Source organism: Phalacrocorax carbo, chromosome 4, assembly GCF_963921805.1.
Source record: "Phalacrocorax carbo chromosome 4, bPhaCar2.1, whole genome shotgun sequence".
Classification (NCBI taxonomy): Eukaryota; Metazoa; Chordata; class Aves; order Suliformes; family Phalacrocoracidae; genus Phalacrocorax; species Phalacrocorax carbo.
The window spans coordinates 26,081,081-26,095,031 of record NC_087516.1 but is presented as its reverse complement, the minus strand read 5'-3'; the positions used below and the strand labels follow the sequence as shown (position 1 = coordinate 26,095,031).

At 41.5% G+C, this 13,951-nt stretch overlaps 2 protein-coding genes across 3 annotated transcripts in view; one reads left to right on the top strand and one right to left on the bottom strand.

Moving 5' to 3' along the window:
- RFC1 (replication factor C subunit 1) overlaps nt 1–8,235 on the top strand; it is a 45,450-nt gene extending 37,215 nt beyond the window's left edge. Inside the window, exons 20-25 of the mRNA XM_064449304.1 lie at nt 668–822; nt 939–1,056; nt 1,986–2,131; nt 2,586–2,799; nt 3,849–4,040; nt 4,600–8,235. Coding sequence (XP_064305374.1) covers nt 668–822; nt 939–1,056; nt 1,986–2,131; nt 2,586–2,799; nt 3,849–4,040; nt 4,600–4,695 — 921 coding nt within the window. The 3' untranslated portion in view covers nt 4,696–8,235. The remainder of the gene's footprint in view (nt 1–667; nt 823–938; nt 1,057–1,985; nt 2,132–2,585; nt 2,800–3,848; nt 4,041–4,599) is intronic.
- WDR19 (WD repeat domain 19) overlaps nt 5,536–13,951 on the bottom strand; it is a 50,131-nt gene continuing 41,715 nt past the window's right edge. For both annotated transcript variants that reach the window (XM_064449302.1, XM_064449303.1), the window contains 7 exons: nt 12,884–13,008; nt 12,155–12,236; nt 11,362–11,512; nt 9,117–9,240; nt 7,368–7,444; nt 6,512–6,632; nt 5,536–5,714 (listed from right to left, as the gene is read on the bottom strand). In XM_064449302.1, coding sequence (XP_064305372.1) covers nt 6,518–6,632; nt 7,368–7,444; nt 9,117–9,240; nt 11,362–11,512; nt 12,155–12,236; nt 12,884–13,008 — 674 coding nt within the window. In that variant the 3' untranslated portion in view covers nt 5,536–5,714; nt 6,512–6,517. The remainder of the gene's footprint in view (nt 5,715–6,511; nt 6,633–7,367; nt 7,445–9,116; nt 9,241–11,361; nt 11,513–12,154; nt 12,237–12,883; nt 13,009–13,951) is intronic.

Sequence of the window (13,951 nt, the reverse complement as noted above, 5' to 3'; positions counted from 1 at the left end):
ATTAGTGATGGAATAAGAGGAAATGGCCTCAAGTTGTGCCAGGGGAGGTTTAGATTGGGTGTTGGGAAATCTGACTCTACTGAAAGGGTTATGAAGCATTGGAACAGGCTGCCCAGGGAAGTGGTGGGGTCACCATCCCTGGAGGTATTTAAAAAACATGTAGAGGTGGCACTTAAGGACATGGCTTAGTAGTGGACTTGGCAGTGCTAGGTGAATAGTTGGACTTGATGATTTTAAAGGTTTTTTCCAACCCAAATGATTCTATGATTCTATATTCTGATATAATCACTAGGCTTTATAAGCATCTTCTGAAGGAAAGCACTGATAGCCTAGATGCAGGGTGCTGTCAAACTTGCCACAAATCATTGAAGAAGCTGTAAATCCAGGACTGAGTATGTATTTTGATGTACTGGTCTCTTACGTAAGATGCAATTACGAAGCTTGTACTTCTCATCCAGAGTCCTTGCTTTAGGCCATAATTCTCTAATATCTGAAGTAAAACTCAATTCTCAAAACCGGTGAAGCAAATACTGACCGTTGAACTTGTACTGATGAGTCCAGATATTGTTGGGTACCACCACTGAAGTAATTTTGTTGATATGGTGCTGTGTCTTATTGTTTGTGTTGACCTGCAACCCACTGACTTCTTGAAATATCATTTACTTAGGGCCCTTTTGATGTTGTCCGGAAGGTTTTTGCTACTGGCGAGGAGGCTTCTCGTATGTCTCTTATAGACAAATCGGATCTTTTCTTCCATGATTATTCCTTAGCACCTCTCTTTGTGCAAGAGAACTACATACATGTGAAACCAGCTGCTGCTGGGTGAGTTATTGCATAGCCTAAATTGACATAGGCTTTCGTGTCAGGGAGTAAAACTAGACTAAAATGTATCTGATATTTCTGCTTTGTAATAATGATAAATTTTGGGTTTTTTCCAGAGGAAATCTGAAAAAACACTTGGTGCTCTTGAGTAGAGCAGCTGACAGTATATGTGATGGTGATATAGTAGACAAACAGATCCGTAGCAAGCAAAACTGGAACCTTCTTCCGACGCAGGTGAGCACTTAACACTCATTTTGTGTCCTTTATGGGTGTCCAGTGTAAAAGACTGATCCCTTGAAATTGATGTTTCAGTATAATTTTACGACCTGTATAGTTCATGTTTCATGTAGTGTGCTGTTCTGCTGGTGAGTAGAGCTGTTCCCCATATTCATATTATTGAACCCATGCTGTATCATGAAATGAAGTCTCCTGACAGTTTGAAAAGCTTGAACTTTCTTTATGAAGCATAGGAGCGCAAGGCATGCATCACTTCTGATGTGTAGTTACAGGCCTACTGTGTTTTATTTATGTGCTTCCCAGGCCAGTATTTCTCCCAAAGCACAGAGGATGGAAGCTCTGTCACTGCTTCTGTTAATCATCACCGAAACACTGACAAGGCCTGTGCTTAAAGGATTATGACTGGCATCAGAGAAAGTATTGTAGATGAAGTTGGAACAGACCTCTGGAGGGTGTCTAGCCTCCCCCGCTTAGCGCAGGTCCAAACAGCTAAGTGCTTAGGAACTTAGCTAGCAGAGTTTATGTAGATTCGTGGCGGTCTTTGGAAATGTCTCCTTCACCGTGTCTGTCTGCTGGAGACTACAGCATTGTTTGTGTGAAGTCAGCTGCTTGTCTGGCTGCGCTTTCAAGTGAGAAACAAACAGGCTTTTTTTTTTTTTAATTTATTGCTTTTAAGCCCCAGATAATTTTGCAGAGATTACAGAACATGGTAATGAATAGGGTGGTGGTACAAGAGATGAAGCTGTAACAGAAAATGGGTTGAACAGAAGCAAGCAATGAAGAAAAAGTTCTCTTAAAATGAGCTGTTTCCACTGTGGAACTGTATTCACTCTCTGCTTTCAGGCAGACAAGTAGGGTAGTGTGTCACGGTGTCAGCAAGACTAATGCATTGTGACGGGAGTTTGGCACGTGTGTTACTTTTCCAGGCTATTTATGCAAGTGTTCTCCCAGGGGAGCTGATGAGAGGTCACATGTCCCAGTTTCCTGTCTTTCCCACCTGGCTGGGGAAGTTTTCATCCACAGGCAAACATGATCGTATCATTCAAGAACTGGCGATGCACATGAGCCTCAGGTAGTACCAACACTCCTCTTCTGATTTATATTGACACAGATATTTAGTTCTCATGTAGTTCATTACCTACTATTAATTCCTTGCTGTGTTTGGTACACACTTCAGTGTATATTCTGTGAGTATGCTGTTGGTGACACTTTCTTAGCATTTAATCTGGACAACAGACAGCAAACACTTTTAGTATAGTTAGTAGTACTGTGCCATTTCCCCCCCCCCCCCCCGAAGCTGTTGTTTCTCTAGGGACGTGTTTCCCTAGAGTGTTTGGTGTTGGAACGCCTTGCATCGGTTATCCTTAATGCATGTACGGCAACAGGAATGGCACAGCACAGCTTGCAGTTAACTTCTAGGGCAGCTGATTGTCTGTTTGCTGAGGCCCTGCCTTACAGGTTGCTTGTGCTTAGAAGCGGGTGGTGGCGGTTGCACAGATTTACTTACTGCTTTCCATTTGACAAAGAACCCAGGCATGCAAGAGGACAGTAAACATGGAGTATTTGTCGTATTTGCGGGATGCGCTTGTCCAGCCCCTGAAAGAGTTTGGAGCAGACGGTGTACAGGAGGCTATAACGTTCATGGACTCTTACTGCTTGATGAAAGAAGATATTGAAAATATCATGGAAATAAGCACATGGGGAGGCAAACCCAGTCCTTTTTCAAAGCTGGATCCCAAGGTAAAATTCAGTAGTGAATTTTTGCCTTCTGTATCTTTAAAAAGAAATCCTAGAATAATAGCTGTGGCATGGATGTGCTGCTGGAAGGCTGAACTTGGTGCAGCTGCAGATGCGTAATGTTATTAACTGCAATTTAATTAATGGTAGTCTTTGCAAATCAGCTGTCAAACATACTGCTGAAGGTTTTAGGGGTACGTCCTAAAAGATAGTCAGGCTGTGCTTGGTTCAGCAGTCTTACACCTGTCGCTTCTGGTGCAAAGGATCGCTGGGAACCTGTTGCATCTGGGGTGTAGAAATGGAACAAAGAAGGGCCAGGGAAAGCCAGTACCTCTCTGCAAGGAAGCTCCTGGCTATACACTGTGTCACCTTCGTGCATTGCACCGCCTTTCTTACCACCATGCAAAGGAGGAAGGACACACAACTGTGTGTGCTGCAGCAGTGTGGGCACTGAACTAGGAGGCTGGCTTGCAGCTGGCATCTTTCACAGTGATGCTCCTCCAGTGTCCAGCCAGGCCACTTCAGTGGTTGGGACCCTCACCTGGTACAACCTGAGCTTAAGCTCAAGTTCCTGCTACAAACTAGACATGTGTGGGATCTGAACCACAATCTCCCCTGTCCCAGGTCAAGTTCTCAGGGAAAGAGAAGAATCTTCTCTGCTGATGGCTGAACCCATGCTACTGTCAGGTGTTTACCCCTCATCTGAATATGCTGCTCCAGTGGGGCATGTGCTCAGTGCTACGGAGGGTAACTGGTGTAAGTGGCTGGGATTAGGTGGCAGCAGGGCAACAGTGCTGAAGTTATTGGGGGCCCTAAGTGAGAAGTACCTGCCGATGCACACTGAGGATTGATTATGTGGGACTCATTTAAAATGAACCTTCACCGTACAGCTCTTGGATGCTTTGTGTCCTTTTGAGTGAGTGTCCTCTTCTACAAATCTTTCATCACATCTTCCCAAAGGAAAGATGATGTGGAGTCGCTACCCAAGAGTTGGCTAGCTAATGATCTACAGTCCCTAAGTTGATGCTCAGTGTTTCCTTTCAACCTAACAGGTCAAAGCAGCTTTTACACGTGCCTACAACAAGGAGGCACATCTGACTCCATATTCACTTAATTCTGCCAAGACATCTAAAAGGCAGTCAGGATCTGCGGTGACCTTAGAACTGAATGAAGACTTGAATGTGGAGGAGATCCAGTCTGATGAGGATGAGCAAGATACTGTCGAAAGTGATGCAATGATTAAGGTGACTTAGTTTCCTCTGTGTTAAACTACCACGCTAAACTGTTTCCGCTTAAGTTAACTTTCTGGGACTTGTGATATCATCTGAATTAAACACAAACCAACCCCACAGTAGATATAAAATACATCATCTCTCAACTTTTAAATTCTTCACTAGTAGTGGTGTGAAGAAGTCTGATTTCTATCCATTGTCTTTTGCTTGAATGTTGGACCAAAGTGAGACATCGCTGCAAGCTCAGGAATGCTGCGTCCAATTCCAAAACTTGGTATTTAGGTGTTGGTGGGGACGGTGCCGTTGGTAAGGAGCAGCCACAGGCCTTCGCTTGTGGCCATCACAGACGGCAATTCCAGTAATACCCTGTGTACTTATCACCAGATCAGGGAACTGCTGTCAGCCGTCAAGCCTGAACCTTGCAGAGTCTTGTACTTCCTGGGGCATTCTAAAACTGGATACATGAAAGGGGAGGGGAAGAGAAGAGATGGCTTTTTCTTTTAACACTGATTGCGTTTTGGCTTTTGTCCAGCTGCAGATAGATTTTAAACTATCTGTATATTCTTTGTAGCAAAAAAAGGTGAAGTCTTCCAAGCCACCAAAAAGAGAGAAAAATGAAGAAACAACAAAAAAAGAAGGGAAAAGAAAAGAGAAAACAAGACAATAAAGAGAATGAGATCTTGCTCTGGATGCAGCTTTGCTTATCGAACTTCTGGCAGGAACATGGAATGGATCCAGTGATGGAGCCAGGGAAGTAGAGCCAGTGCATTGAAAATGCTCCTCTTATAGAGGTGATGTAGCTGCCGCACTCTCTCACTATGCAGTGCTTACTCTGAACGTGCTACAGTGTTACAAGCTATAAATATCCCTGTACAACAGACATGGAGGTGCATGAATATTATGACAACATCATGCTTAGTTACCTGGCAGTTCTGCTAAGTCTTCCTAGGGCTTCACTTTTTTTTTTAAAAAAATAAACACCCTGATATTACGAGGTCAACTCTTGTAAATAGTACATGATGCAAAAAGAAACCCCAAACAAACCACCAAACCCCAAACCAAACCAAAACTGCATATTTGTACATTAGAGAAATTAAGCAGTGTATAAAATTACAATAAAATGTTTCACAGGAGTCATTTAAAATTTTGGTTAAGTTCATGAAGTGTTCTGTCTCCCTCCCTCTCTTTTTTTAGCAAGGTTCTGGCTTTCCAGCATGTATGTGGTTATATTCTTTTCCTACACCTTCCCTTTTGCTTAGTTAAAGACACAGAAAAGCAGTGAGGGATTTAGTTCCAAAACGTCCTTGTGAGTTGTATCTTCAATCAAAACCGGAAAGGAATAGTTAAAAAGTAAGAAATGTGTAATAGAAAATAGTCATGAAAATTCAGAACTGATGTTGGAAAGACAACACTAGTGTTGGGTTTTTTTTGCCACTCACATACCACAGAATGTCCCTTGGTTTGTCTTTGCTGCAGATAAAATGCAAATTTTGCTTGGTAAGACGAGTTAGTTATCAATCAGTTTTATTACTATAATAAATCAAAGTACAAAATTTATCAAAAGCTAAATATTTACAGGCTATCACAAAATAGAAATGACATGGTTGTTATTAAATCTAGTGGAGAAAAGATGTGTAATGTAGTGATAGAGCTTTCCTTGCTGCTTGCCAGAAAACACTTGCAGGTCTGAAATAAAGAGAGGCAGTTAGTTATATCCCAAGATAATAAAGACTGTGATAGCAAACTACAACATTCTCTCAGACTGGGAAAAACTAAAGTTATTGTGGTGTATATATGGTTTTATAATAGCATTTCTACATTACTTTGTCCTATAGGTCGAAGTTTTCACACAAGGTGTTTGCACTAGTAAATCTACCTTCAAATGTAAAAATTACTGAGGAACTTTGTTAACTCATTTTCAGTGACCCAAAACAAAACCCAAGTCTTGGATCTAAGCATATGTTATAGACAGAGGGGTGGTCTCATTCTTTGAAATATAAGTATTCAAGCCAATACTATGTTGTTGTTATCGCATGATGTATTCTTCTGTTTTGTTAAATGTAGAAGCTCACATCATGTAACCTGTGCTTGGGACCTGCTCCTTCCGTGTAGCGCGCGTCTCCCTTCCTACATTTAAACATGTTGGTAGAGCTGTATGATTTGATGATGTGGAGATCTGTGCTGCTAAATCAGAGCTGGTGTTGAGGAATATGTTGCAGAGGACAGTGTGATCAGAGGTGAACTGGTTTAAAGGCCCACAGCTGGAATGATTTAACCACCATGTTACTTGCAGTAGCAAAACCTGCTGCTGTTTGCAGGCCTGAGGGCAAACACATGATAAAGCTGAGCCTCAGTTACCTGAGGCAAGCACCCAGGCTGTAAGTTAAGATTCTTGAACAGGGCATTTCCCTTGCTGGGAAAAAACTCCCACTGTCCTCTAGCATGAGCCCTGTTGAGTAAAAAATACAGGCTCTAACACATACCTGAAGTTATTGGTCTCCTTCTTCTGGTTTGAGGTACTGTGTGCAATCATTTATTTTCTTCAGATGAACAATGTTAATCCTTTCAGAACACATTGGGCATATGTTTTCAGTCTGTAACATGCTGTTTTAAAAGAAGTGTGACTGGTCAAATGATAATTCTAACATTTTCAAAGGAAGAGCTGGGCCTGAGGCAGAAAGCAGAGACCAGAGTTCTGACCTACGCTAATGTGGCAGGCGCAGGCTGCAGCAACAGCTGCTTCTGTCTAGGCAGAGCAAGGGTTTGTTCATTTTTAACATTTGAGAATGGACATCATGGCTGTTTGCAAGGGCACGAGGAAAATTTGGTGATTAAAGCATACACAAAGGAGCTTGGGCTAGAACATGAAGTTTCTGCAGCTTCACAGTTCCTGACAGCTGAACAGAGCTAACCCTTCCCATTCTCACACAGGTGATGACTGGGGAGATGAGATTCTTGCTGCATTAGGCTGGGCCCAGTGCCTGCGTGGCTTGTTTGTGTTGGTGCCTGCTGCTGTGCCTGGGTTCCCCCTACCCCTGTATCAGGTTGTCTTCCTGGAAGGAGCTGAAAACTTACACAAGCCCCCCCATCCACCTTCATTACTCTTCCTGTTGTTGGAGCCCCGCAGCTTGGGCTGGGTTCTTCTGTCATAGTTTTCACTCCACTTTGAAGCGATGTTCTGTGAGTATGTTAGCTGAAACTGCCAAGTCAGGGGGATTCCTCTTCCAGCCTCCCCTCCCCCCCCCCAGCTGTTACATGTTTTTTAGTGCCAAATGAAACAGCTTGCTGCTAAAATATGAACGGACATTGGAATTCTGCAACAGAAAAAACTTAACTTACTTCTTGAATTCTGAATAGAGGGCAGGAAAGTCGCAGTGTGGGCAGACGGTCCAGTCATCTCGTACCATATGGCGACCCTGAAGGCAAAAGCCACAAGTAATTCAAGGGCCTGTGCTGCCCTGGTACACTGGGTGTTTGGTACCTGTTATTGTGATGAAGTCTCGGCAACTGAGCTCTAAAGACAGACCTTGAGGAATTAAAAAACCCAAAGCCATAATGGTGTTACTGTAGTCTGATTACTGCATAACTTCTGTAACTAGAAGAGGAGCACTCAATGAGAAGCAGTGTTTCCATTATAATTTGCATTCCCTTTTTTTTTGATTTAAAAAATAAATCTAAGAATGTATTGAATTACAGCTTTTAAAATTCTTTGAGATTGGCAGTTCTAGAATGTTATCTGTAGCTCTATGTCTAGAGATGCACGTAAATCTGCTGGGATTTTGGTGTTGCATATAGCACCCAAAAAATGCCCCTAAAGCCATGTCACCTGCACTCAGGGGAGTTGTATTCAATACTGTCTGACTGCCTGGCACTCTTTAAACATAAATTATTCCCTCTGTTTTGGTATGGTTTACTAATTTGCTTTTGATAGAAAGAATTCATATGTACCTTTTCAATACTATAAAAACGCACCAGCACCTTGAACTGTATTGAGACACTTATGCTCGAATACGATATGCAACAGTAGACTGTTTTGCCACTGACTCTCCTAAGATACTTAAAAAGCCTTGCTTTTCTTCCTTAATATTTCTGAAATGTACCAGTCATCTCATTATGCTAAACCAATAGAGTAAAAAAAATAGATAATTGCTATTAATATTTTTGTAAGACTTAATTCTTTAGTTTTAATAAAGAATGTTAACTCCAACATTGGATTCCTGTGCAAGTAACTTTTGATTTTTCTGTAATTCTAGTGTGACAAATCACTTGAACCTAATAAAAAAGTGTTAGTTATACAGTAGCTGACCTCAGTATAAATATTCTGTACTGATGCTGGTAACAGTGGGATGCATGGCTCTTCCCCTGGGAAATGCACCCCATCCCTACCTATCCACTCTGAAGAATCCTGAAACAAAAATGTTAGAACTTTGCATTTCTGTAAGGATCAGTAATACAAGAAATGTTGAGGTCTCAGGTGCTGAACTATTAATCTTGGAAGTGCCTAAAAATGCTGTTAGTCTGGCCCTTCCCCAAAACAGATTTTTGAAGCATGGTTTGTTTTTTATTTGAAGTCTTGGCAGCCCGGAGCTTAGGGGAGGAGAGTAGTGCCCTCCACAAGCTCCTATACATGGAAGAAGAAAGGGGGGACATCCATCTCTGCCATTATTGCTGTGCACACCGCAGCAGCTGAGGGCTGGGCAGGCACCGGCACCAGCAGCACAATCCTGTCTGTGCTCTCCCAAACACTGGGTGTGTGCTGGGTGTTCGGAGGAGTCCTGGTGCACGCCCTGCCCTCTCAGCACGTTGAAGTCTTCCAGAACCACTTCATGATCTTACTGTCACCCTCAAGTGCCTGCAACTTGTAAGCGGCAACTAAGGACACTGTGATAGTTAAAGACAACAGGAATGGTCTTCACTGTTTTGGTAACAGCTTGGGGGGTAAAAAAAAACCCCAACAAACCAACCCACAAAAACATCCAGCTTGAATCTACTACCAAACCAAAGATGTTCCGATGAACTTATTTTTAGAAGGAAAGAAAAGCTTTGCACTCGCGTTCTCACACTGCAGGAAGTGCTGCAGACACTTACAGTTGCAATACAGTAGGGGAGATTGTTTTTACAGCCAGGACACAAAAGTTCACACTCTGGGAGCTGGAATGCACAACAGGGACAGGCTGTTGTTGGCTCCTCTGCCTCTGTTGTGTCTGGACGCCTAGAAGTGTGATACAAATGTGAATAAAGATGTTTTACAATGCTGTCAATATTTAGCAAAGTGTTTCTCCTTGGAGTCATTTGCGTAGCTTCCAGTTGCTGTTTTATAGTCTACTATATAATTCCTTTTAACGAGCAACCAAACTTCTTCATAATTATGTAAACGCAGAAAGCAGGTATTTTCCATCTAATTTGAACCAATACAACCTGTTTAAAGCTGTAGCATCATAATACTTTAAAATCTTTCAAACCTCATGGTCTTTTTGTATAGACTATAAAGCTATGGTTTCTGTTTCAGTGTTTATCAGTGACGGGAGTGACCACAAAGACCTGAAGCGACAAGACACAAAACTGGCACCCTGGTAGACTACACAGCTTGTAACTCCGCCTTTCACAGGCTGGTTTTCACCCACGTGCCTGTCAGTGTGATGGCACGGCTCCTGGGCTGGGGGAGGTGGGCAGGAGGCGCCCTTTTTTCAGACCTTAATGTTTAATCTTCTATAGGTGAAGAACTTACTTAGATTCACTTTCAGCATATTTGCCAATGAAGAGGATAGATCTTTCCTAATGTTTAACCTAGGAACCTTGGAGACAATTATATGGCTTCTTCAGTTATCTTGGTATTTTCATAGAAAGCCTAATTTCTCATTTTATTAGCCTGGGCACGTATGTTTCCCTCAAAATGGCCCGTCCCTTCGCCTCCACTTAAGAAATCCAACCTATGGATAAACATGCTAGATTAGGATGTGTCAACATGGCTATTTACTTTAGAAGCTTACTGGAATGTTCCAGAGATAGATAATAACAACAAGGCAATAAGGAAGTACGTTGGATGACTTTAAAAAATGGTTAAAAGATACCGAACAGAATAGGATAAATGTCCCACAGGCCACATCTGTGGTAACCTACTGCTGTGCTGTATGCTCATAAAATATAAGTGAAACTATTGTGATGGCACAGGGGGAAGCCAAAGCAAGGCCTGTTGGAAAAAAGTTTCCACATACAAGATGATGGACTCTGAAATGCTGTTGCTTAGGAACAAGATCTTAAAATTATAATATAGGCTATGAAAACATCAGCTCACTTTAAAAAGTCAAAGCAAATCAAGTAGGCTGGAACAGACCCACATTCTGCTACTATATAAATCCATGGGTTGCCCACATCTTAAATACAGTTTGTAGTTTGGTCCTGCCTCCTCCAAAAAGGTTGTAAAAGAGTTTCAGAGAAAGGCTGTAAGGACCAGTATCCTTAAAAGAATAGCTATATAAGCTGAGTCACTGCAAGTCCTGAAAAGATACGACTGACAAAGGGATAACGAGGAAAAAAAAAAAAAGGTGTCTAAAAAAGCAGAAATGATGCAGAAGAGGCTAGAGCTCTCCCAAGAGGAAAACTATGAGGCATCACATTAAACTAGCCAGGGACCAGTCTTGGCACAATGGAACGTCCTGTCACAGGAGTCATCTGTTGCTAAAGGTTTACATGGCTTCAAGCAGAGAGATTGGCTAAGCTCATGGAGAGCGCAGAGACTTAATAAATCCCTAAACCACCCATATGGCCTCAGCAAGTCCCTGAGCCTCAAAATGGTTAGAGCCTAGTAAAGTAAGAAAAGCATTACATATGCTTGCCCTGCTCTTACACACCCACCTACGCTTCCTCCTTCGGCAGCGAATATTGGCTAGGATCTGTCAAAACAGAACTTCAGATAAGGAAGAAAATATCAAGAATTAATCTATTTTATTTGCCCTTCCATTCTCTTTTTATCTTAGCCATTTACTCAGTAGCCCAACTCACAGGAGAGCGTACTGCTGATGCTGTAGTAGCCAACAGTTTACACCTACATTCCTAACTAGAGAACAACTAAAACCGTATGGCTGCACCTGTGGCTGTATGGACAAGAAGCAAAATGCTAGTGCTGGCTAGGAAGCATCTTACTTGCATGTTCCATTTAAGGTTTATCGCATCCAAGGAAACAGAAGAGCCTTTAACTTTCAGAGTATGGGGGAAATGGCTCTTAGCCTTCCAAATTTGAGACAGTGAAATAACATGAAAACAGGATAAAGCTTGTAGGCTTTATGAGTGAAAATAACATCACAAATAAAGCCTTGATATTAACACTGCTCACCTGACCATTGCCTCAATTTTCTTTTTGTATTTAAGATCTATTTTATTACGATACTCAGGTCTCATCAACATAGCAGCAAAACTGAAGGCTGAGTTCTTCAAACCTGCTCTATGACACTCGATTACAGCCGAAGTCAAAATTGGCACAATGTCTGTAAAAAAATGAAACAATGATGTCAGGTATTTATTTACCAATATTAATGCTGAAAACCTTTGAGCTAATATGGCTAAAAAGGTCCTGATGAAAAATGACAGTATTTTGTTTCTTCCTCATGGTGCACAGTTGCACAATTTGTGCAATTCCTGTAACCATATACAAGAAAATAACCGTTTCACCTCTCACCACCTTGCATTTCTGAAGCTCAGCATGACAGCAGGAGTGTTTTGATTATAACCGTTTCTCCCAGATCTGGTCTGCGCTGTTTAAAGTCTACATTTCAGTCTACATTTTCCATGTACCCAAAAAGTGTTTTCAAGAGAAGATTGATTCAAATTTTGTGATGAAGTCACAGCACTGGTCAGTTCACTACATACGATCCTGAGACTGTGCGTGTGGTTCAGGCAGCTCACGTGCAGGTACAGTGGGTGAGGACAGATTAAACTGCTGGTGAGGAGCCCATCCTGGAGGCAGTATAACAAAGACCTATCCTGTGGAGGATGGCAGAGCACACTCTGTATTTAACACTTTGTTGTGTGCCCTATAGGATCACCAGAGAAGAATGTGCCTTCTAATGCAATGATTAATGAATTGTCCAGTAGAGCACAGCATGCTTTCCTATGCTGTCAGCACTTACGTGACGGGAACTTGCTGATGTTGTTGGCTACACGTATAAGCATACGTGCTCCCTTCATGTGATCACCACGTTTCACGTGAGTCTGGAATACAACAAATATATCAAATTAACTGCAGCCTTTAGAGAGCAATTCTTGCAGCCTGCTCTTGGCGTTCATCCTCTGGGAGCTTCACGCCCACGGCTCTTTCGTGACACTGAGCAGAGGCGTCACCACGCACTTGAGAAAGAACCAGAGACTTTACAGTGGTTCTTTCCCAGAACAGGCTTTCTGGCCTTCCACCCACTTGCCTGCTCTTGCCTCATGGCTTGTAGAGAGGGAGGCCAGAAGCTGGCTGTAGGCTGAATGGATATCCTGGGGAGCCGTGGGTTAACTATTAGAAAGCATTTGAGCCCCGCTTCTTGATTTCATGTACAGACAAGCAGCGATCTGCTTATGAATGATAATTAATAGCAATAGTAGTAGCATAACATATTTGTAAGTATGAATGCAAAAGAAAGAGAGAAAGCGAGATGTAGGCTTTTAATTGTTCGGTATTTAAAAAACAACATGCTAATCGAAGAGACAGAAACAACCAAAAGGTATGGACTGTCCCTGTTAGCATGCACTTGGGATTCTCTGATACAACTTACATGACAAAGTAATTTATATATACAGAGCATCCACATGTACAGTTCAATAAATCAGACACTGTGCAATTTATGCATAAATTCAGTTTCTCAATTCATTACCTTCACTAAAATATAGCTGTGTAGAATCATAAGGTTTGTAGCCATCTCAGAAGGAATTTTAATCTTCTGGGTCTTTAACTCTGAATACATACTGAAAAGAACATCATGTGCATTTCGGTAGTTTCCTTAAAAACAGAGAACACTGAATAATTAATTTCTCATAACAATTTTTTTACTAATGACATATACAGAAGCTGGACAGGAAGTTATGTCAATTATTAGAGCAAAACATTTGCATGACAATTTATCTGGAAAATCACAAGCAGTTGCTTGTCACGGTATCCTATACAACCAGGGACTTAAAAATGAAAAAAAAATTACACCTGGAGAAGTTATCTAAACAGTAGCAAAATACGTATGTGGATGACATTTCATATAATGAAACTTAAAAAAGGGAAGACGCTCTACCCAATACATTGCTTCCACAAGAAAGAGGAGAAAAGTATTAAAGTATTTTGAGAGCATTTAGAGATGTCACTTCTTTTTGTTCTTCAATGCCAGATATTCAAAAGCTGTTGTTTAAATGTTAATTTATCATTTGCTTTGGCAACTCCTTACCTCTGCAACCAAATGAACCCCAAACCTGTTAGAGAGGTAATTAAACTTTGAATGTTAATTCCCTAGATTATACTGCTTCAAGGTTACTGTCAAGGATTGTCCAGAAACCACAGAGTTTCATTAAATTATCAGTGTAGCTGAAAACAACCAGTGCTTAGTATGGGTAGTCTTACTCTTAGCTAGTTATTCTTGCTTTGTTTTGGGGTTTGTTTGGTTTTTTCCATTATTAAAGTATAAGGAAGTTATTACACTCTTTGCAGTTGGAGGCATTTAAAGGAAATTTCAGATTCAGTTATTTCACCAAACTTTTTTCCTCTGTCTCTCTATATTTCTCTATCAGCAAACAATTTTACTCTATAGAGCAATTTGTTATGTGCTGTTACACACTACAATTGAATCATCCAGTCGAATTTGCGTGAGGCAGCTAAATATCACTCCAGACTTTGTTGCTGGAAAACAATATTAATCTTTCATGCTGTGTTACTGACTCTCAGTGTAACAGGATCAGTC